Source organism: Chinchilla lanigera, unplaced genomic scaffold (genome assembly GCF_000276665.1).
Source record: "Chinchilla lanigera isolate Chin_1 unplaced genomic scaffold, ChiLan1.0 scaffold00066, whole genome shotgun sequence".
Classification (NCBI taxonomy): Eukaryota; Metazoa; Chordata; class Mammalia; order Rodentia; family Chinchillidae; genus Chinchilla; species Chinchilla lanigera.
In genome coordinates this window covers 6758420-6776076 of record NW_004955467.1, presented here as the reverse complement: position 1 = coordinate 6776076, position 17657 = coordinate 6758420, and the positions used below count along the sequence as shown (strand labels likewise).

At 39.3% G+C, this 17657-nt stretch overlaps 1 protein-coding gene across 1 annotated transcript in view; it reads right to left on the bottom strand.

Moving 5' to 3' along the window:
• The window catches only part of LOC102005692 (myosin-8), a gene marked incomplete in the record, with an annotated part of 26899 nt that extends 11173 nt beyond the window's left edge, over positions 1-15726 (bottom strand). Inside the window, 21 exon segments of the mRNA XM_013522113.1 lie at positions 1-237; positions 1213-1468; positions 2937-3073; positions 3170-3293; positions 3632-3749; positions 3834-3921; positions 5500-5567; positions 5661-5970; positions 7031-7201; positions 8382-8552; positions 8621-8739; positions 9495-9633; positions 9913-10016; positions 10103-10201; positions 10618-10681; positions 10814-10906; positions 10995-11103; positions 11200-11227; positions 13992-14148; positions 14235-14378; positions 15502-15726. Coding sequence (XP_013377567.1) covers positions 1-237; positions 1213-1468; positions 2937-3073; positions 3170-3293; positions 3632-3749; positions 3834-3921; positions 5500-5567; positions 5661-5970; positions 7031-7201; positions 8382-8552; positions 8621-8739; positions 9495-9633; positions 9913-10016; positions 10103-10201; positions 10618-10681; positions 10814-10906; positions 10995-11103; positions 11200-11227; positions 13992-14148; positions 14235-14378; positions 15502-15711 — 2946 coding nt within the window.
• Between the last annotated feature and the right edge of the window lie 1931 nt (positions 15727-17657).

Below are 17657 nucleotides of genomic sequence, written 5' to 3'. Positions count from 1 at the left end.
CTCTGTGGCGTGCTTCTCCTTCTCAACCTTGGCCAGCGTCAGCTCAAGGTCGTCTATGTCTTTCTTCAGTTCTGAGCACTCATCCTCCAGTTTCCTCTTCTTGGCTGTCAACTCAGCATTGATCTCTTCCTCATCCTCAGCTCTCTCAGTCACCTCCTTGATTTTGGCCTCCAGCTGGATTTTGTTTTTAATCAGTTGTTCACACCTTTCTTCTGCGTCGGCCAAGCTATCTGCTTCCTACAGAGAGATTTATTAAGCTATTTAGAGCTGGGAATGGTGGCAAATGCCTGTAATCTTAGCACTTTGGGAGGCTGAGGCAGGATGATGGCAAATTCAAGCCCGGGCAAGGCAATTTAGCAAGAGCTTGTTTTAAAACTTGCAATCCAGTACAAAAGGCTGGGGTGTATCTCAGTGCTAATGCCCTGGGTTCAATTCCCAGTACCATTAAAAAAAAGATATTTAGAATATTTCTTATTTATTTTAAAACTTTTTAGTTGCACAAAATGTTTTATTAACTATTGTTGAATATTTCATTATGAATATGAATTCAATTTTAATTGAAATTATGGCATGTTCTGGAGAAATTTAATTAATTATGAAGAGGCTTAGGTGAAGAGCTTGTGGTCTTATGCTTGTGGAAAAATATAACCTTTGTGTAAGGGAAATTATCAGAAGGAAAAGTTGAAAATAGTTTGATATTTGAGGAAAACTGCTCTTTTCACAGGGTACTTTATAATGTTGTGGGGCTTGCTGGCCAGGGCGATGAGAAGGTACATTTAGTCTGAGTACTCGGTCCTAATTTACTCCCCAACCTGACTATTATTGTTCCTTCCACCCTGACTACAGCTCCTTCTTAGACTCTGGGTCAGGGAGACCACTGTGCAGTATTTTCCATGCTAATAGTTCAGGGCAAATACGTCTGAGGCAACAGGTAAAATATCTGATTGAGATTTGAAGGCTTGGCTTTCAATTGCTTCCTTTGTGTGATTAAATTTTGTGATGTTATTGAATAAATGCTTCAGTCTTTCCTTTTCTCTCTGTAACTTGGAAGTAACTGTGTCTTTCCATCCTCACAGAATATTGAAAGGTAAATGGACTACTAAAAAAATCCTTGAGTATTTTTTCTTTCAAGACTGGCCACCCAGAAGTTAATTTGTGTGTATTCCGGAAAAGGTACAGTCACATGGTGTATTCAGAAAATGGAATACTCACAGACTGAACCTGGATTTGCAGGTCATTTTTCTCTTTCAAGAGAGTGACCATTTTTTCCTCCAGCTCCTTCCTTTTTGCCTCTGACTTGGCGAGCTCGTCTTTGGTTTTCTGGAACTCTTCCTTTATGGTGGCCATCTCCTTCTCAGTTTCTGCGCTCTTGAGCAGGGGCTTGATCTTGAAGAAGAGTTTCATCCAGGGCCAGTGCTTGACGTTCATGAAGGCGCGGACGTTGTACTGGATGCAGAAAAGGGCTTCTCTGAAATGACGTAGAAATACTAGTTTAGGTGGATCCATGAGAGGGAATGTTGTTATTGACTACACACAAGCTCCCTTTCCTTTTAATGAATATCCCCACTTTATGATTTATTATACATGATATTTTTATGTTGGATATAGAACTATTTACACACACATATACACACGTGTGCACTCTCACACTCATGCTCAGAGCTGTCCTTAGTATAAGTGCTTTGCTAACGTGAGTACGGTTCATGGTCAGCTCTTTTGTGTTCTCCGTCCCTGTCAGACTAGCAGAGAAGGTAAATTAGGAGGGAGATACTTCGAATGTGTGAGCAGCACATAGCACTTTAAGATCGCTTGATATTTCACAATAGTAGTGACTGGGGAGTGGGTGTCATGCTGCAAGTTGATTGTGCTGCTATGCTGTTGGCACATGGACAGGAACTATGACACAGCCTAAGTTGCTTCTTGAATTGCCTCATCTAATGCTGTGCATAGATTTTGTCATCTCAGTCTTTAAACTTCTCTTTTTTGATCACCCCTGAATTAGTCACTCTTTTGTTAGCTTCTTTAGGTAATATACTGGCTTTTCCAAATTCTTTCCTTTGCTTCTGTCTTATCCATTCAGTTAGATCATTAATATTTAGAGGGAAGTTAGCATGAATTGTACACCAAATTGGTTTTATTTAAATAGAATTTAAAAATTATTAATAAAGATTGGCTTTCTGCAAACTGCAGCAACAGAGGAGCAAAGTTTTGTAGCAATGTTTATGTCTTAGCTTAGGTTGACCAGGCCTGTCAACTTTCCTGTGAAAGTGGAAATTCTGTCTATAGGTCCAATTTTTAAGAACTGTAAGTCTGAGGGGACTGATACCATGACACAAAGCATAACAGAGACCCATGGAAAAGCCTTGATTACACTATAAAGCAGACCGAAAGATGAGAAAAGTGAATGCAAACTGTGTGTGAGGGAAGGAAACGCAGCAGTGTAGTGGATAAGCCTGGCTAGCTTAATTGCAGAAAGACAAAAGGGAATTTTTGAACAGATAAACTTGGAGGAGGGAACAGGACTTGTGCAAATATGAGAATAAGAGGTCAGCAGCATGTTGCACAGCCTGGTTGGAAGAGACTATGTGGTTGAAAATGACAGATCAGGTGGGGAATAGAGTAGCCTTGACAATCAGTAAGGCCACTTGGATTTGTCATGGGATGCCACAGGGAGCCAGGAGTTGAGATACAGCATGATCAAAATAATGCTTACTGCATGCTGTGCCTACAGCTGTATGTGACATAGATGGAAGAGGAGAAATTGGAGACAGGAGAGAAGTTTTGGAGGGACTCCAAATGTGAGGGGAAAAGCGAAAGCCATTGTGTTCTAGGGGTGAACGGCACACATAAGCCACAAAATGAAAGAACTGATGAATGAAGAAGGTTGATTGATAGCCAAGGGACATCATAATCCTGATATTCTACATAGTTATTACCTCCTCTGCAGCATTTTCTGATATTCCACCCTCATTAGGAATCCCCTACAGACAGCTTGTGTTCTTGTTATAATCTGAGCCAGCTTTTCATCTCTCATTTCTTCCAGGAGACCCAGAAGGCCAGCCTTGAAGAAAACCTGGAGAAAGGGAGAGTCACAAATCATCCTGATATTGCGGGAGACAAAGAAGTGACAGAAGGTAGTTGGATTAGGTGTAAATAAATAGAGCTGTACCTTGGTATGTCCAAATTTATATTGAGTGTGATCAATATCAATAGAGGCCAGAAGTTTCTCAGAAGCCTTCTTGCTGTCAATGAATTGTCCCTCTGGAATAGCACTGGCATTTAAAACCTTGTATCTGCTCAGTTAAGCAAGGATAGAATGGTTAGGAAGATGTGATCACATATGCAAGTAACACCAAAAAGAAATACTGACAAAAATCCAAGAGCAAAAGTACAAGTGGATAATCCAACTGTCCATTAAGATCAAAGCAACATGACTATTTTTGTGTTTGTCCTGCATATTATTTTTCTAACCTATTAGTAGTCTATCTTCTTGCCATGCGACTGTATTATTCAACTCCTTAAATTTATAACATATATATTAAGTAGGATACATTAAATATAGTGAACAGAGGACAACAACTAAGGCGGTGAAATATTTACAGCATTTAGTGAAATACAACAGGGAACTGACCTCTGCTTAAAATCCCCATATAAGATTCTGCTTGGGAACCCTTTCCTGCAGATGCGGATTCCTTCCAGCACACCGTTGCACCTCAGCTGGTGCAGGACAAGTTCATGCTCCATGACACCTGAAAACCGAAAAGAGAATTTAACTACTGGGCACTGTATTTTCAAGCCTGTGCCTGTTTAGTACTTCATGTTCTGTGTCTTACCAGGAGTTTTGGTTTCATTGGGAATGATACACCGTACAAAGTGGGGATGTGTGCTCCTCAGGTTGGTCATTAGTTTATTTAAATTTTCCTAGAAAATCAGATGAAAAGGACTTGATGAGAAAGTTCTGTTTCAGGTTGCTTTCTTGGTAATCATATGGAATGAACCCAGCCATTCTCTTAACTAGGCATATGAGGCTTCAATTGCTCTGTGTTTTGAAGGTCTCAGAATTCAACCTTGCTAAATAACTAAAAGGCCAAAGTGTTTGAAGAAACACACACCTCCAAGGTGTTCATTTATAACACCTTTGTTCTGTCTTATAAACAGACTGCAAAGTGAGTAGCCTTGATACACAGGAAGTGCTCTCAACTTGGAGCCAGAAGATAAAAGACTGTGGCCTTGCTTTGCCAATAACGAGCTGCCTGACTATAAAGTCCCCTTTGTTTCCTCGGGTTTCATCTGAAAATGGCTGAGATCATTGCTAAGGTCTCTGTCACCTTTTTTGGTGCTAATAATTTTCAAAGTAGCAGGCCGTTTACAGGGGTAACCTAGGCTAGCAATGGCCCAGTTTTCATAACTCCTTGCTCTACTTTATTATTCCCTGGGACCTCTATTCTTTTCTTTTCTGTTTGATTTGTTTTGAATAGTCTACAATTGTGAGACTAAATAACCTTGTGGATCTTGGGTACTTGAGACAATGTACAGGCTGACACATATGGAAGGGGTTGTTCCAGAAATAGGGTAACTGATAATGACAGAGTATGTTTCATTCAGCCATAGGAAACTTGCATGTCAATATTTCTCAATATTCCTTAGGTATATGCTTTAGGAAGGCACTTTTTTTCACGTCTGAGTTAACCCTTAGGAAATATAAATAAGTAATGTGAATTTCTAATACTGAAAACATACACAAAGGCAAGTTGGTGAGATAATGAAAATTAGTGGTGACAAAAGTAAAAACAAGAACTGTTTTTTCTTTAGGTCATATGTCATATCTGCATTTTAGATTTGAAAAAAGTGAGACTTAACCACTATAAATTCTCATAAAGTAGTCATTAAACTAGACATCGTATACACTTTTCTTTGGGAGAACCAATTTCAAATAAGAAAATCACATTGCTTTGTAGTAAAATTATTATTCTTTTGATCTCTAGAGTTGTTTTTTTTTTTAACCTTAATCATCTACTTAATCACTAGGCTTGGCTACAAAGGATTTTCAGCTATTACACAAAACAAACAAACAAACAAACAAAAAACCTCTCCTCAGAAGACAAAGGGTTTTTTTGGTGGAATGATGTTCTAGAGAGTGTATTGCAGGCCCGTCCTTAACACAAAATTCAGGAACATTCTCAATGAGCAATGTTAGAAGTGGGAGAAAATTACTGCAGGGACAGTTGTGAAGTTCAGCTACCCTTCCTTAAAACCAGCCTCATTATATAATAATTTCCTAAAGACATTTTGGCATCCTGAGTACATTAGATAATCATGGTAAGAAATAATGTCGGCTGGTAGTGGTACTGGTTTGTAATAGTATAAGCTATTCTGACAAGTGTGACTATTTGAGTGAATCTTATTGACATTCCATTCCTTCCTAATTTATTATAAATCCTGTAATTATCTTAATTTACAGAAACTGAATAGATTTTTCAATTTAAATTTGTACTTTACCCTGAAAAGGGCTGACACAGTCTGGAATGAAGAACCCTTCTTCTTAGCACCTTTCTTTGCACCGCTATCTGAGGTAAAAAGAAAACCGATCGATCAGAGTAACATCCCTGAGGTTGGACTGCGGGAATATATTTAATTTAGAGTAAGGACACAGAGAATACCTGCTTCAGCAGTAGCATAAGTGGAAAACAGACTGGCCAGAGTCTTCATTGCTGACTTCTGGTATAATCCAACCACAGTGTCATTCAGAGGGTCCTTGTTCTTATCCAGCCAGCCGGCAATATTGTAGTCCACGGTGCCGGCATAGTGCACCAGCGAGAAGTGGGCCTCAGCCTTGCCTTTGGCGGGCTTGGGCTTCTGGAAGTTGTTGGACTTGCCCAGGTGCTGGTCATACAGCTTGTTCTTGAAGGAGGTGTCTGTTGCCTTGGGGAACATGCACTCCTCCTCCAGGATGGAGAAGATGCCCAGTGGCTGGATTCAGAAAAGCAGATATTGACATCAACTTCACTTCTCTCTAGTGATATAGATGTGGTGGCTGTCATTCCATTGCCTAATGAGCTTCCACAATTCCACATGTAAAGTAAATGAGAGCCACAGCTCGAAAAGTGGCTTTGTTATCCCTAGAGTGACTTCTGTAATTCCTTCTCACATTCCTTCTGTAGCACTATTTTCAATTAAAAGGATGGCTGGGTACAGACTCCAGAGCTTAGCACAGCACTGGGGGCTGATTTGTTAGAATATTTTCAATTATTCTAGTCTTTTTCTTATTAAATGAATAAATTTGCAGTCAGAGTTTCTATATGTCCAGTAAAAGACAATATAAGTAGCTCCATCCCTATTTAAGATATTTTCTATATTTAATCTTCTTTAACTAAATTATGAAGCAGCATGAAATATCTGACTTCTTGATTCTAACAGGTTAGCTTTCACACAGCTGTAGTGTCAGTGCATTAATTTTTATTTAGAAAAATATTTCTATTCAATATATCTTGGGTAAAAATATAGATAGATTAGAACTAATGAAGCAGACTCAGTTTTCAGTGTTGCTTTCATGTTGGGCTTGGTTTTCTGATTTTTCTTTTTTTTTTTTTTTTTTTTGCAAGGGGTCCTACTGAAGGAATTGTCCGAGTAGATATTACCAACGAAAGAGAATCACGATACATTTTTTTTTTTGAGACAGGATCTTGCTCTGTAATTCAACCTGGCCTTGATCTCACTCTGCAGCCCAGGCTGGTCTCAAACTCACAGCAATCTTCCTACCTTAGCCTCCCAGGTGCTGGGATTACAGACATGTGCCACCATGCCTGGAAATGTTGGGTTTGAGTCAGGATTAAAATAACACTAGTTAGAATAAACCACTTTCAATGCTTTTTATGTAAAAGTCATAAAGAGGAAGTGATTTCTAATAGTAATTTCCCAATATCTTTAGATCTCAAACTATTTGAGATTTACAGTGATACTTTCTAGAACTGCCACATCATCTGTACCAGCCATCTTTACAGCCTGACCTTTCCCTAGAAGTCAAGCAAACCTTCTCGATGAGCTCGATGCAGGCGGCCAGGTCCATCCCGAAGTCGATGAACGTCCACTCGATGCCTTCCTTCTTGTACTCCTCCTGCTCCAGCACGAACATGTGGTGGTTGAAAAACTGTTGCAGCTTCTCATTGGTGAAGTTGATGCACAGCTGCTCCAGGCTGTTGAACTACTCAAAACACAGAGATTCTCTTCATTAAATGGGTTTTATACCAGTAAAATTTATTGCTGAAAAATTTTTTATAGGATAAAATTTGGAATAGAGTAGTAAGATACAAGTTAAACTTAATTGTTCTTCCTTCAAAATTCCCAAGAAAATATAATCATGATTGGCATGAGGCTTTTTCATAAAATCTGGGTATTCCTTAGGGGCCTTGAATTACACCAGTTTTGCAGAATCCACCTCCTTTCATCTCTTAGATCGCATGGGCAAGTGGTTAAAATGTAACCACAGTCCAGTGTGTTACAGTTTGGGTTTGAGGGTGAGAGAGAAAATAATTTATTGGGAATCCTCTTTTCTTTCACCTCCTCCCTCCAATTCAAAATAGAGTTCACATTTTCAAACTGGCTCTCACATTAATAAGAAAAGCATATTTTATTTTATTTTTTTGGTACTGGAGATCGAACTCAGGAGCTTATGCTGTCAGGCAGGCGCTTGTATTGCTGAGCTATATCGCTGGCACAGAAGAGTATGTTTTAAAGGTGATGTATAAAGAGAAATGAATTGGCTAATTTCTATTCATTTCAAATATTGGCAAATACCCTTGTCTAATCTATGAAAGTAGGGACCTGGTGCACTCAGCAATTGAAGATCTGAGTCTTTGCAATATTTTAATCTCTTATTTTACCCATGAAAAAACCAGCATTCTGGAGGTGAGCTGGTTTGTATAAGTTGAACTTGGAAGAAGAGAGACTGTTATATGTGTCTAGGCATGTACCTTTGGGCCTTTTCTCTTCCTGGATGGCCCAAACACTATAACTCTAAGTTCTTAGCTTGGCTTCGGCTTATATGCCTATGGAATGGTTCATGAGTGTTTTGATATCCCTGCAATGCAGCTTCTTCATATGCAACAAAGATTAATATTAACTACTCCTCCTGGGTTGTTCTGAAGATTAAATGGGGTAACCTTTTGAAGTCTGTAGGATAGAACCAGAAATATATTGACTGACAAATAAGTGTTAAGTATTATTATCGTTACTGTCTATTACCTGCTAGGTATTTTGGATGTAAATCTTGTTCTAGGTGCAGTATCAAAACAATGTGGGTGTTACAAACACTAGTGTATATCTAGTATATCGAGGCCACATTTGCCTGTCTCTCATTTTTTATTAATATGAAGATAACTCACATCAAAGATCTCAAAGCCAGCAATGTCCAAGACTCCAATGAAGTACTGCCTGGGCTGCTTGGTGTCCAGCTGCTGGTTGATGCGGGTGACCATCCACAGGAACATCTTCTCGTAGACAGCCTTGGCCAGAGCACCCACTGCATTGTACACCTTCACAAAGATAGTATTTCTCTTTCACATTTTAAAAGACAGGTCTTGAAGACATGTCTTGGTGTGATTTGTTGAAGTCAGGTACTTACCTGTTGCACGGTCTGGCCTTTGGTGACATACTCATTGCCGACCTTGACTCTGGGGTAGCACAGGGCTTTGAGCAGGTCAGCAGAGTTCAAACTCTGGAGATAGGCCGCTTTGTCAGCAACTGCAGACACACAAATAAAACAAAATGATGTTTAATGGTTCATATTCTCTTTAAGCTAATCTACCCACTTTTCCTACAATCAATTTTCTGTATTTAAATAAAAAGTTTCAAGGTGTTCTGTTCAAGGTCAAGTGAGGCTCCTCGTATGTGAGAGCATGTACTTGTCTCTAAATATTTGGATTCTCATCTGAGTTTTCTCTCCCAATTTATCCTTAGAAGGGATTCATTTCTTTTTCTGAAAATGTGGAGATTAAAATTTACTGAGTGGTCCTCTCTAAATGCCCTATTTCAGTTTCAAAAAGTAACTTTTGAAAAGTTTAGAAGAGAGAGAATGTCAGACTGGGCTGGTCAGAGGAGGCTTTAAGAAACAGATAATACCTTCTGTAGTAGGTCACATATACTGCATGTTCTTTCCTTATGTAAAGTACACAATTCTGGGGGAAGGGTTTGAGACAGGGTCACATTATGTAATTCAGGCTGGCCCTGAACTCACTATGTAGCCCAGACTGGCCTCGAACTCGCATTGCACACTCATGAGTATGTCTATTTGAATCCATTTGATTAGATTTCAGCTGGGGAGAAATGAGGAAGATGGACATAGGAGGAAGGGAATGGTGAGGGAAGACGCAGTGTGCATAAATGTGTAAATGCCCGTTGGAAGTTCAGGTACAGAGGAGGTGCATGTGCAGTGAAGGATTTAATTTTTTTTTAACTGCATGTTCTTATTTGAACTCGAATGTAGATTTGTTTGTTACCTTCCGTGCCATCTGGCTCAGCTTGCTCCTCACGCTGTTTTTGCTTAAACTTCATATTCCCGTAATGCATCACAGCCCCTGTGAGTTTATAGATGGACACTTTCTCCTCAGGAGAGAAGCCCAGGATGTCAATGGCACTCTACCAGGAAAGATGAGAGGACACAGACTAGGACAAACGGCATTGCTTACTTAGAATTTATAGTACTGTCCAAAGTGATCATACCTACACCGTAGTGGCTTGCTATTATTTTCATACACAATGGATTTATTTAAAACTGTGCTTTCATGTGAATGTATGTATGCATACATACATGTGCATGTGTGCCTGTGTGTGTGTGTGAGAGAGAGAGGGAGACAGAGATAGATAGATAGAGAGAGAGAGAGAGAGAGAGAGGGAGTGAGGGAGAGACTGACTTACATCAGTGGCCATCAGCTCTTCTTGGTCATCAATGCTGGGGACTGTGATCTCTCCTTGACTGATGAAGGCATAGTCGTATGGGTTGGTGGTGATCAGAAGCATTTCTGGGTACACAGAATTTAGGGCATATGTTTTTTGTTAGAAATTTTTAATAAAATATGAACTTCCATCTATGGGTTTAAATTCTTACCAATTAGATCTGGCTTCTTATTGGAAGTGATCTGATAAAAAATATGGTAGCTTCTTTCCGCCTTTAGCTGGAAAGTGACTCTAGACTTTTCTAGAAGATCTGGAAGGAGAGAGAAAGACAGATTGAACTAGAACAGATGTCTCTTCTTCTGGCATACTAAATGAGCCTCATTGTCTTTGGCCAGAACTGGGGACAGTACACCTGGCTCCACTGAGATTTCAACCTGACAAGCCAGCCGGTAGAATCACAGATGCTTATGGCAATTCCCAAAGCTTCTCATTGTCTAAGAGCAGCAGCTGAAGTATTCCTGCTCTGGGACAAACCAAGTTCCATACAGGGAACCTATGACTTCTATGCTTTAGCTGGTGTCTAATATCTCTCCCTTCCTCATATTATTTCAGATTCACTCTGTTGGGAGGGGCTACCTTGGACAGAGCTACCAAAGTTCAGATCAAGAGCAAATCACAAAGGCATATTTTGATCACCCTTGTAGACCCACAGGTCCTGTCACTCACAGGTTTCGATATCAGCAGATGCCAGCTTTCCTGTAGTACCAAAATGGATTCTAATGAATTTACCCTTGAAAAGAGAAAAATGATTTAGTATTGAAAACTTGAAGTGCACAGAGAGCTGCAACAGAAGCTATAATTCAGACATGGCTATTCTGGCACATAAGGACTGAACACATCCTTCTGTGAGCAGGAGACTTACAAAGCGGGAGGAGTTGTCGTTCCTCACGGTCTTGGCGTTGCCAAAGGCCTCCAGTAGGGGGTTGGCGCTGATGATTTGATCTTCAAGTGTCCCCTGCAAAGGAAAGAGCAGTTCTTGCATGGGACCCAGACTTCCAAGACACCCAACAGGGTCCTGATTCTCACTCCAGCTACAGACTCACCTGCATTTTGCCAGGTTCCTCCTTCTTCTTGTCCCCAGTAACTGCAATTGTTGCAAAGTACTGGATGACACGCTTCGTGTTCACAGTCTTCCCTGCACCAGATTCTCCACTGTTAAACCAAAATCAGAAGAGATCAAAACTATGGTCCACGTTATCAACATCTAAGACAATCACTGCAAACAAAAGAGAAAAAAAAATCGCATACGTGATCAGGATGGACTGGTTCTCACGATCTGTGAAAGAAACAAGGTCACCATTAAAAAATGCACATCGAGTAGGGAGATGATGGAATCAGTTCAGCTGACCCAGCATGTCTTGTTCTTTTTAACTGTTTGAAGATGTTGCATATGATTTTGTGTTTGTGTTTAGTTACCAATTGCCCCCTCTCAGTTAAAATTGTGAAACTGAAAAGCAAAGAGTCATCTATGTTGTTTTATTATTTTTCATCATGATAAAATACACATAACAAAAAACTTACCATCATGCCCACTTTTCAGTGTGCAATACAGTGATATTAAGCTCGTTCATGATGTTGTGCAACCATCACCCCCCTCTATTTCCAGAACTCTTTTCATTTTGTAAAACTGAACCTTTATCCGTTGATCAGTAATTCCCTAGTACTTGACCACTACCACTTTGTATCTCTGTGTGTTTGACTACTCTGAATACCTCATAAATGGAGTCAATAGCATTTGTCTTATTTGTGACTTATTTTAGTCCACATAATATCCTGAAGGTTCACCCATGTTGTAATGTATGTCAGAATTTCTTTTTAGAAGCAGTATTCTATTGTATGAATGCACCGTACTTGCTTATCTGTTCATTTTTTGATGGATCTTTGGGTTGCTTTCACATGTTATGATTGTAAGTAAAGCTGCTATGTATATGAGTGGACACATAGCTCTTTGAGATCTTGCTTCAGTTGGTTTGGTTATACACCCAGAAGTGGGACGGCTGAGTCCTCCTGTAATTATATTTTTAATTGGTTGAGGAATCACCTTAGTGTTTTCCACATGAACTGCACTGTTGTACATTCCCACAGAGAGCACACAAAGGTTCTAATTTCTCCACACCCTTGCCAACACTTGTTATTTCTATTTTTTAATAGTAGCCATCCTAATGGATGTAACATGCATATTTCATTAACCTTTAAAAACTTTTCATGAAAAATTTTTAACATACACAAAGAGGCAGACAATACCGAGCCCCCTGTATGTCCATTTTACAGATGCAGTAATTATTAACACCTAGCCAATTTTATGTCATATCTGCCCCATCCCCGTCTTGGTAGGTTAATTCTAAAGAGGTCCTCAGGCATCATATATCATTTTTTGTTAAATACTTTAAAATGAATCACAGAATTTTAAGATCATACTCAAATCTTTCTACTTTCAGTTTATATGTTTTTCTGTTACCTGGTTTCCCGGTTTTTGAAGTCACTGATTTGACTGCCGATGATAGTAAATGACAAGTGGTGAACTGTGAATGAATGAACTGCAAATGTTTGTGTTGATTCTCTTTTAGTTTCCTTTTGACATTTATTTCTAAATAATACCTATGTGGTTGATATGTTTTATTTATATCTGTTTGCTAATTGTTAAAGCTTATTTTTATGGTGGTAGATTACAGATGTTAGAGAATTCTAAAATCTAAAAATAGTTTTCAGAGGAAATAGATACAAATCTTCACATTACTTGGATGTAGGTATAGACTTTAGAGAACTTTGGTATTCTACTCAGGGAAGTAGATAGTTTTGGATCATATTCAGATTGTTTTTTTCTACCATAAGGAAAATCATGGAAGATCATAATGCATCTAATGGGAGAATAAGTAAGAAGATATTGTTCTGATCTCTTGTAGCAATACTAAAATATCACTAGTCAGGTCAAGCGCCATGGTTACGCATGATTTTATACGAAAATCATGTTTGGGAGCCATAAGTGACCTTGACTTTGGAGAAGCCCCAAAGGCTGGGGCATCAGTTGTGGTGGGAATGTACATAGCTGTGTAAACACAGCTGCTCAGTATTAAAACCTCTGATGTGAGCCAGCATTTGGATAAATTTTGGTTGCTTCTGTGGACAACCAGAGGACAGTGTACTGCTGTGTAGTCTTTGTAGAACTCCTGGCCAATTTGTAATAGGAGATTTCTGTTTTATATCCCCTCCCCCTGCGCCACAAAAGATAAATTTTAAAATAAGTGCAGCAAAATGAACAGACAAAAAGGGGGGAAAATGCTTCAGTTTCAAAATTCCATGAAAAAAGAAAACCCTAGGAAGCGAGGGCATTTAGAGTATTTCCAAAGGCAATACACTTGGTGAGTTAGGATAAAAAGTTTTAGTCCTGGTTTTGGGCCTATAACCTGTATTAAAGCTGACTGTTTATACTTTAATAAGGCAGGAATAGGAGATTTCGGTACAAATTTTAGAAACTGTTTGAAGAAGCTGTGTTTAAATAGATTTGTTTTTCTTTCATTGTGATAGAAAAATGCTGCAAAATCTTTGAGAGGAAAGTTGTTCCTCCCAAAGGAACATTCCTAGGGTTAGCAGTATTAGCAGTGTCATTTGGAAATAAAGATAAACATTCACAGTGTCCTGCAGCTGTGGTGCTGCACGGTGGTTGAGAACTCTTTTTCTTGGTTGCTATGAGTGTGGATATTTAAAAAAAAATTATTTGAGTTTTTTGGTACACAGGTCAGAAAATGAAGAGAATATACAGGAAGCAGTCAGCATGTGTACACAAGTCTACTACTTGTTTCAACTAGGCTTGCACTTCTGTACTAGCTTGGGCAGGACGATGAACTCAGTGAGCTTTGCTTTCTTTACTTGTCTGTAAAAGAGAGATGGCTGCTGGGCAGAGAGGCTAGGGCTATGGAGGCCCTTTAAATACAGCGAAGCTCCCGGTGGCTGAAATGTATCATTATAATAAGACTCAGATGAAGTCTGCTTATTAAGGCCTCCATTACACACTTCTGTAAATAGATGCTTCACTCACTCACCGGTCAGCATGAACTGATAGGCGTTGTCCGAGATGGAGAAGATGTGGGGCGGGGCCTCCTGGCGCTTTTTGCCTCTGTAGGCCGTCACCACCTCGGGGTTGTACACCGGCAGCCACTTGTAGGGGTTGACGGTGACACAGAAGAGGCCCGAGTAGGTCTGGAATAATCAGACATTCAACCTATGCATCTTGCCTCTCTTCAGAACAATAAATGGACAAAAGGCAGCCATTGAAAGGAACTCACGTAGATCATCCAGGCTGCATAGCGCTCTTTGAGATTGTATAGTACTCCAGGCTCGTGCAGATGGGTCATCATGGCCATGTCCTCAATCTTGTCATATTTTGGAGGGTTCATAGGGAAGACTTGATCTTCCCTGACAGTAAGAGTCTGGTAAGTAAGCAGAAGACCAGTTTGAATCAGCAGTTTGAGGAGGAGTTTATGTTTGCTTCCTTATTTTGGTTATAAAAGTGTTTGTGTATATATTTCATCATATTATTCAGTGTCTTTTAAAAGCATACAATGCATTTATTTGAGTGAGAAAAGAAAATCTATTATCAGTGATAAACTAGGAGACTATCTTTTCCCCCGACACATATTACTTGTACATATTAATGGGTTGATTCAGTGTGATGTTCTCATACATGGATACAGCATGTAATTGTCAACTTCAACTACCCTTTTCCTACCCATTGGCCCATGATCCAGCTATCCTATTCCTGGATATATCCAAAGGAAATGAAATCAGAATGCCAAAGGAGAACTGCAGGCCTGTGTTTATTGCAGCATTATTTTTCAGTTTTTCAAAAGATTTTTTCCCCACTATCTTTTTCCCATTGAGATTTATTTATCAGCTTATATCCTTTTATTTTACTGGATTAGGTATTTTACTTTTCCTTGCTATTCATTATAAGAAACTTTTCAAAAAATAACGGGGATATTAATGCATTATCCAAGCAATGAATGAACTAATCATCTACCTATATATCTCTATCTATCTCTATCTATCTATCTCTATCATCTATGTCTATATGTATATCTATATCATCTATATCTATCTACTAGGGATTGAACCCAGGACCTTCATGCTGAGCTACACCCCCAGGTCTTATTATTTTTTATTTTAGGACAGGGTCTCACTAAGTTGCCCAAACTGGGCTCAAACTTTCAACTCTCCTGATTCAGCTTCCCAGCAAAAGTTCTTTTGATAGGAGCGTAGATTTTATTTTTCTCTAGTGTGGAGATTCACACTGGGGAGAGGAGGGACAGAGGAGAATTGAAAATAGTGAGGGAGATAAGTGAACGGGCTAAGTACTCTGGGCAGTTGGGAGGGGGAGCTAGGAGGTTATAGTTGTGGATTCTTTTGCCTTCCAGATCTGATTTCTACCAGCTAAATAGAATGGTGTTTGTTTTGGTAATAGGCTTAGAGATTTCCAGCAAGTGAGGCTTCATATTAAATTGAGGAAGTAGAGAAATAAAATGGGGGCGCATTTTCTCCATAGGTTCTACTTACTGTTCCGCCTTCAGTCTTCACGGTTACTTTGCCCCCTTCCTTGCTTTGGATGGTGCTCTTCACGTAGGATTCCTTGGGCTCCGCCACAAAGACAGACGTTTTAGCATCAAATGGCTTGTTTTGGGCCTCAATCCGCTCCTTTTCTGATTTTCGAAGGTAGGGAGCAGCTTCCCCATAAATAGCCATCTCAGCGTCTGAACTAGAGCTCATGGCTGCTGTTTATTTAGCAGAAGATTCTGTGCTGGGTGAAAAAAGAACGAGGGAGAGGAGAAATAGAAAGCAGAAAACAGAAATGTAAGTTAGGATGCGAAGGGAAAGCGGTGCTGGGCACAGCCTGTACTGTGACTGCTTGTTCCTCCAGTCTGACATCACTGACATTCTGTCATAGTCTAAAGGGCTAGTTTGGAAGGAGAGTGTAGCTTGAGGGCTTGTTTTTAGGTCTTTGTGAGTTTCCTGTCCAGATCGCATATCTTAATTCTCAGGGCTATCTACCTAGAGTTGAATTAGAATGGAATTCTTACATGCTCTTTATATCTGAACTGTAACAATCCTGTAGCTGAGATTCTTAATGGATTGCTTTATAGCAACTGTCATAATTTAATCCTCACTTCTGCGTAATGCTATCTGACTGCCACATACTATGATGGTCAGATAGCTTGGAAGGAAAGTTTGCCTTGTGCAAATGAAGCTTAGTATTTTCAAAGCAGTTAAAAAACATTTTTGTCTTTTAGGTGTCCCTTTTTCTCATAAACCAAATAATTATTTTTAACATCTTTATGTTGATATTTGGTGTTATGTCTCTCAGTGAGTTGTAAAAAGAGCCTTATAATAAATAGTTTTCTGGACTTTTGCATCATTTGGCTTGTTACCAAGTGTCTTAGTATTGTCCTGACTTCCAAATCTCTTTTGTCATTCTCCTTTAACATGAGAGACCTCATCTAGCACTGAACAGATCTACCATCAGAGAAATGAGGGTGTTAGCAGGGAGGCCTTTCTTCATACATACATTCCCGAGGGTTCTTTCTTTCCCAGCAGGAGAAAGACAAAGGCAAAATTAAGAGTTCATCACATGCATGTAAGTTATTTTTTCTGGTTAATAGATATACCTCTGCAGTGTTGATTCAGTTTTCCTTTACTCTGAGGTAGTAAGTAAGTTACTTAGGAAAGGCCAGGATCTTTCTTAAATTATGTGTCTTATTTAGCATTTGGTGGGTGTAATAACTGGTGACTTCTTGAAAGAAAAATAATTTTTATTATTGCAAACAACAATGAATCATCATAGTTGCCAAAATATGGCCTTAGTGAAATGTTTGTGTTGAGATTTTGAGGTAAGAATTTTTCTTGGGTGTTTAAAAGATGTCTGTAAAATGTCTCAGTATTCAGTACTTTGCACTGGCAAGAGGTTGGCTTGGAACAGTCTGCTGTCCCTGCATGGCTGTAAGCGCAGCTGGGAACTCACTGTCAAACTCACTCCATCCTAAACGGTTCTTTTAATCCTGGAACTCAAAGAAGGATATACAGTCCCTGACAATAAGTCATTCTGAAAAAATGATTTTCCAGCATTTACAAAAAAATCACTTGAAAACATTCCGTACTGATAGAACTGAAAAAACATAGAAACGATGTATAACTAAGAGTTGTTTGAAACTTGCTTAGACTAAAGCTCTTGTTATCAATAAAGGCATAAAATCATGTCTTACCTCTGAAGTTCCAGATGAAAATGTAGGGTCAGGACTGTCCCACACTATAAAACAAGAAGTTTCTTGTTAGTGATGCTTTTTAAATCTGGTAATATTGTTACAGAACTAAAATTTCCCTATCCTAAAACTTGGCTCAAGGAAAACAAAAGAAAATTGAGAGGAGAATTTCTTGCTCAGAGATAGCCACATGGTTAGCGCTTTCTGCCCCCCTGGGGTCCTTGGGGTTCCGAGATCCCCAGCACTTACCTCTGAGTTCCGGGTGGAGATAAGACACAAAGATCAGCCCTGTTTATATAGACACTAAAGTGCTGATGCTGCAGCTACCTCCTCTTTGTTAGGGCAAGACATTTGGCAACATGAACCCTCAGCATAGTTTGTAGCGACATTTGGCATGTTTGGATATAATTAGAAGTATTCATATCATTTAGAGTATGTGCACCAATCTCCTATAAATAA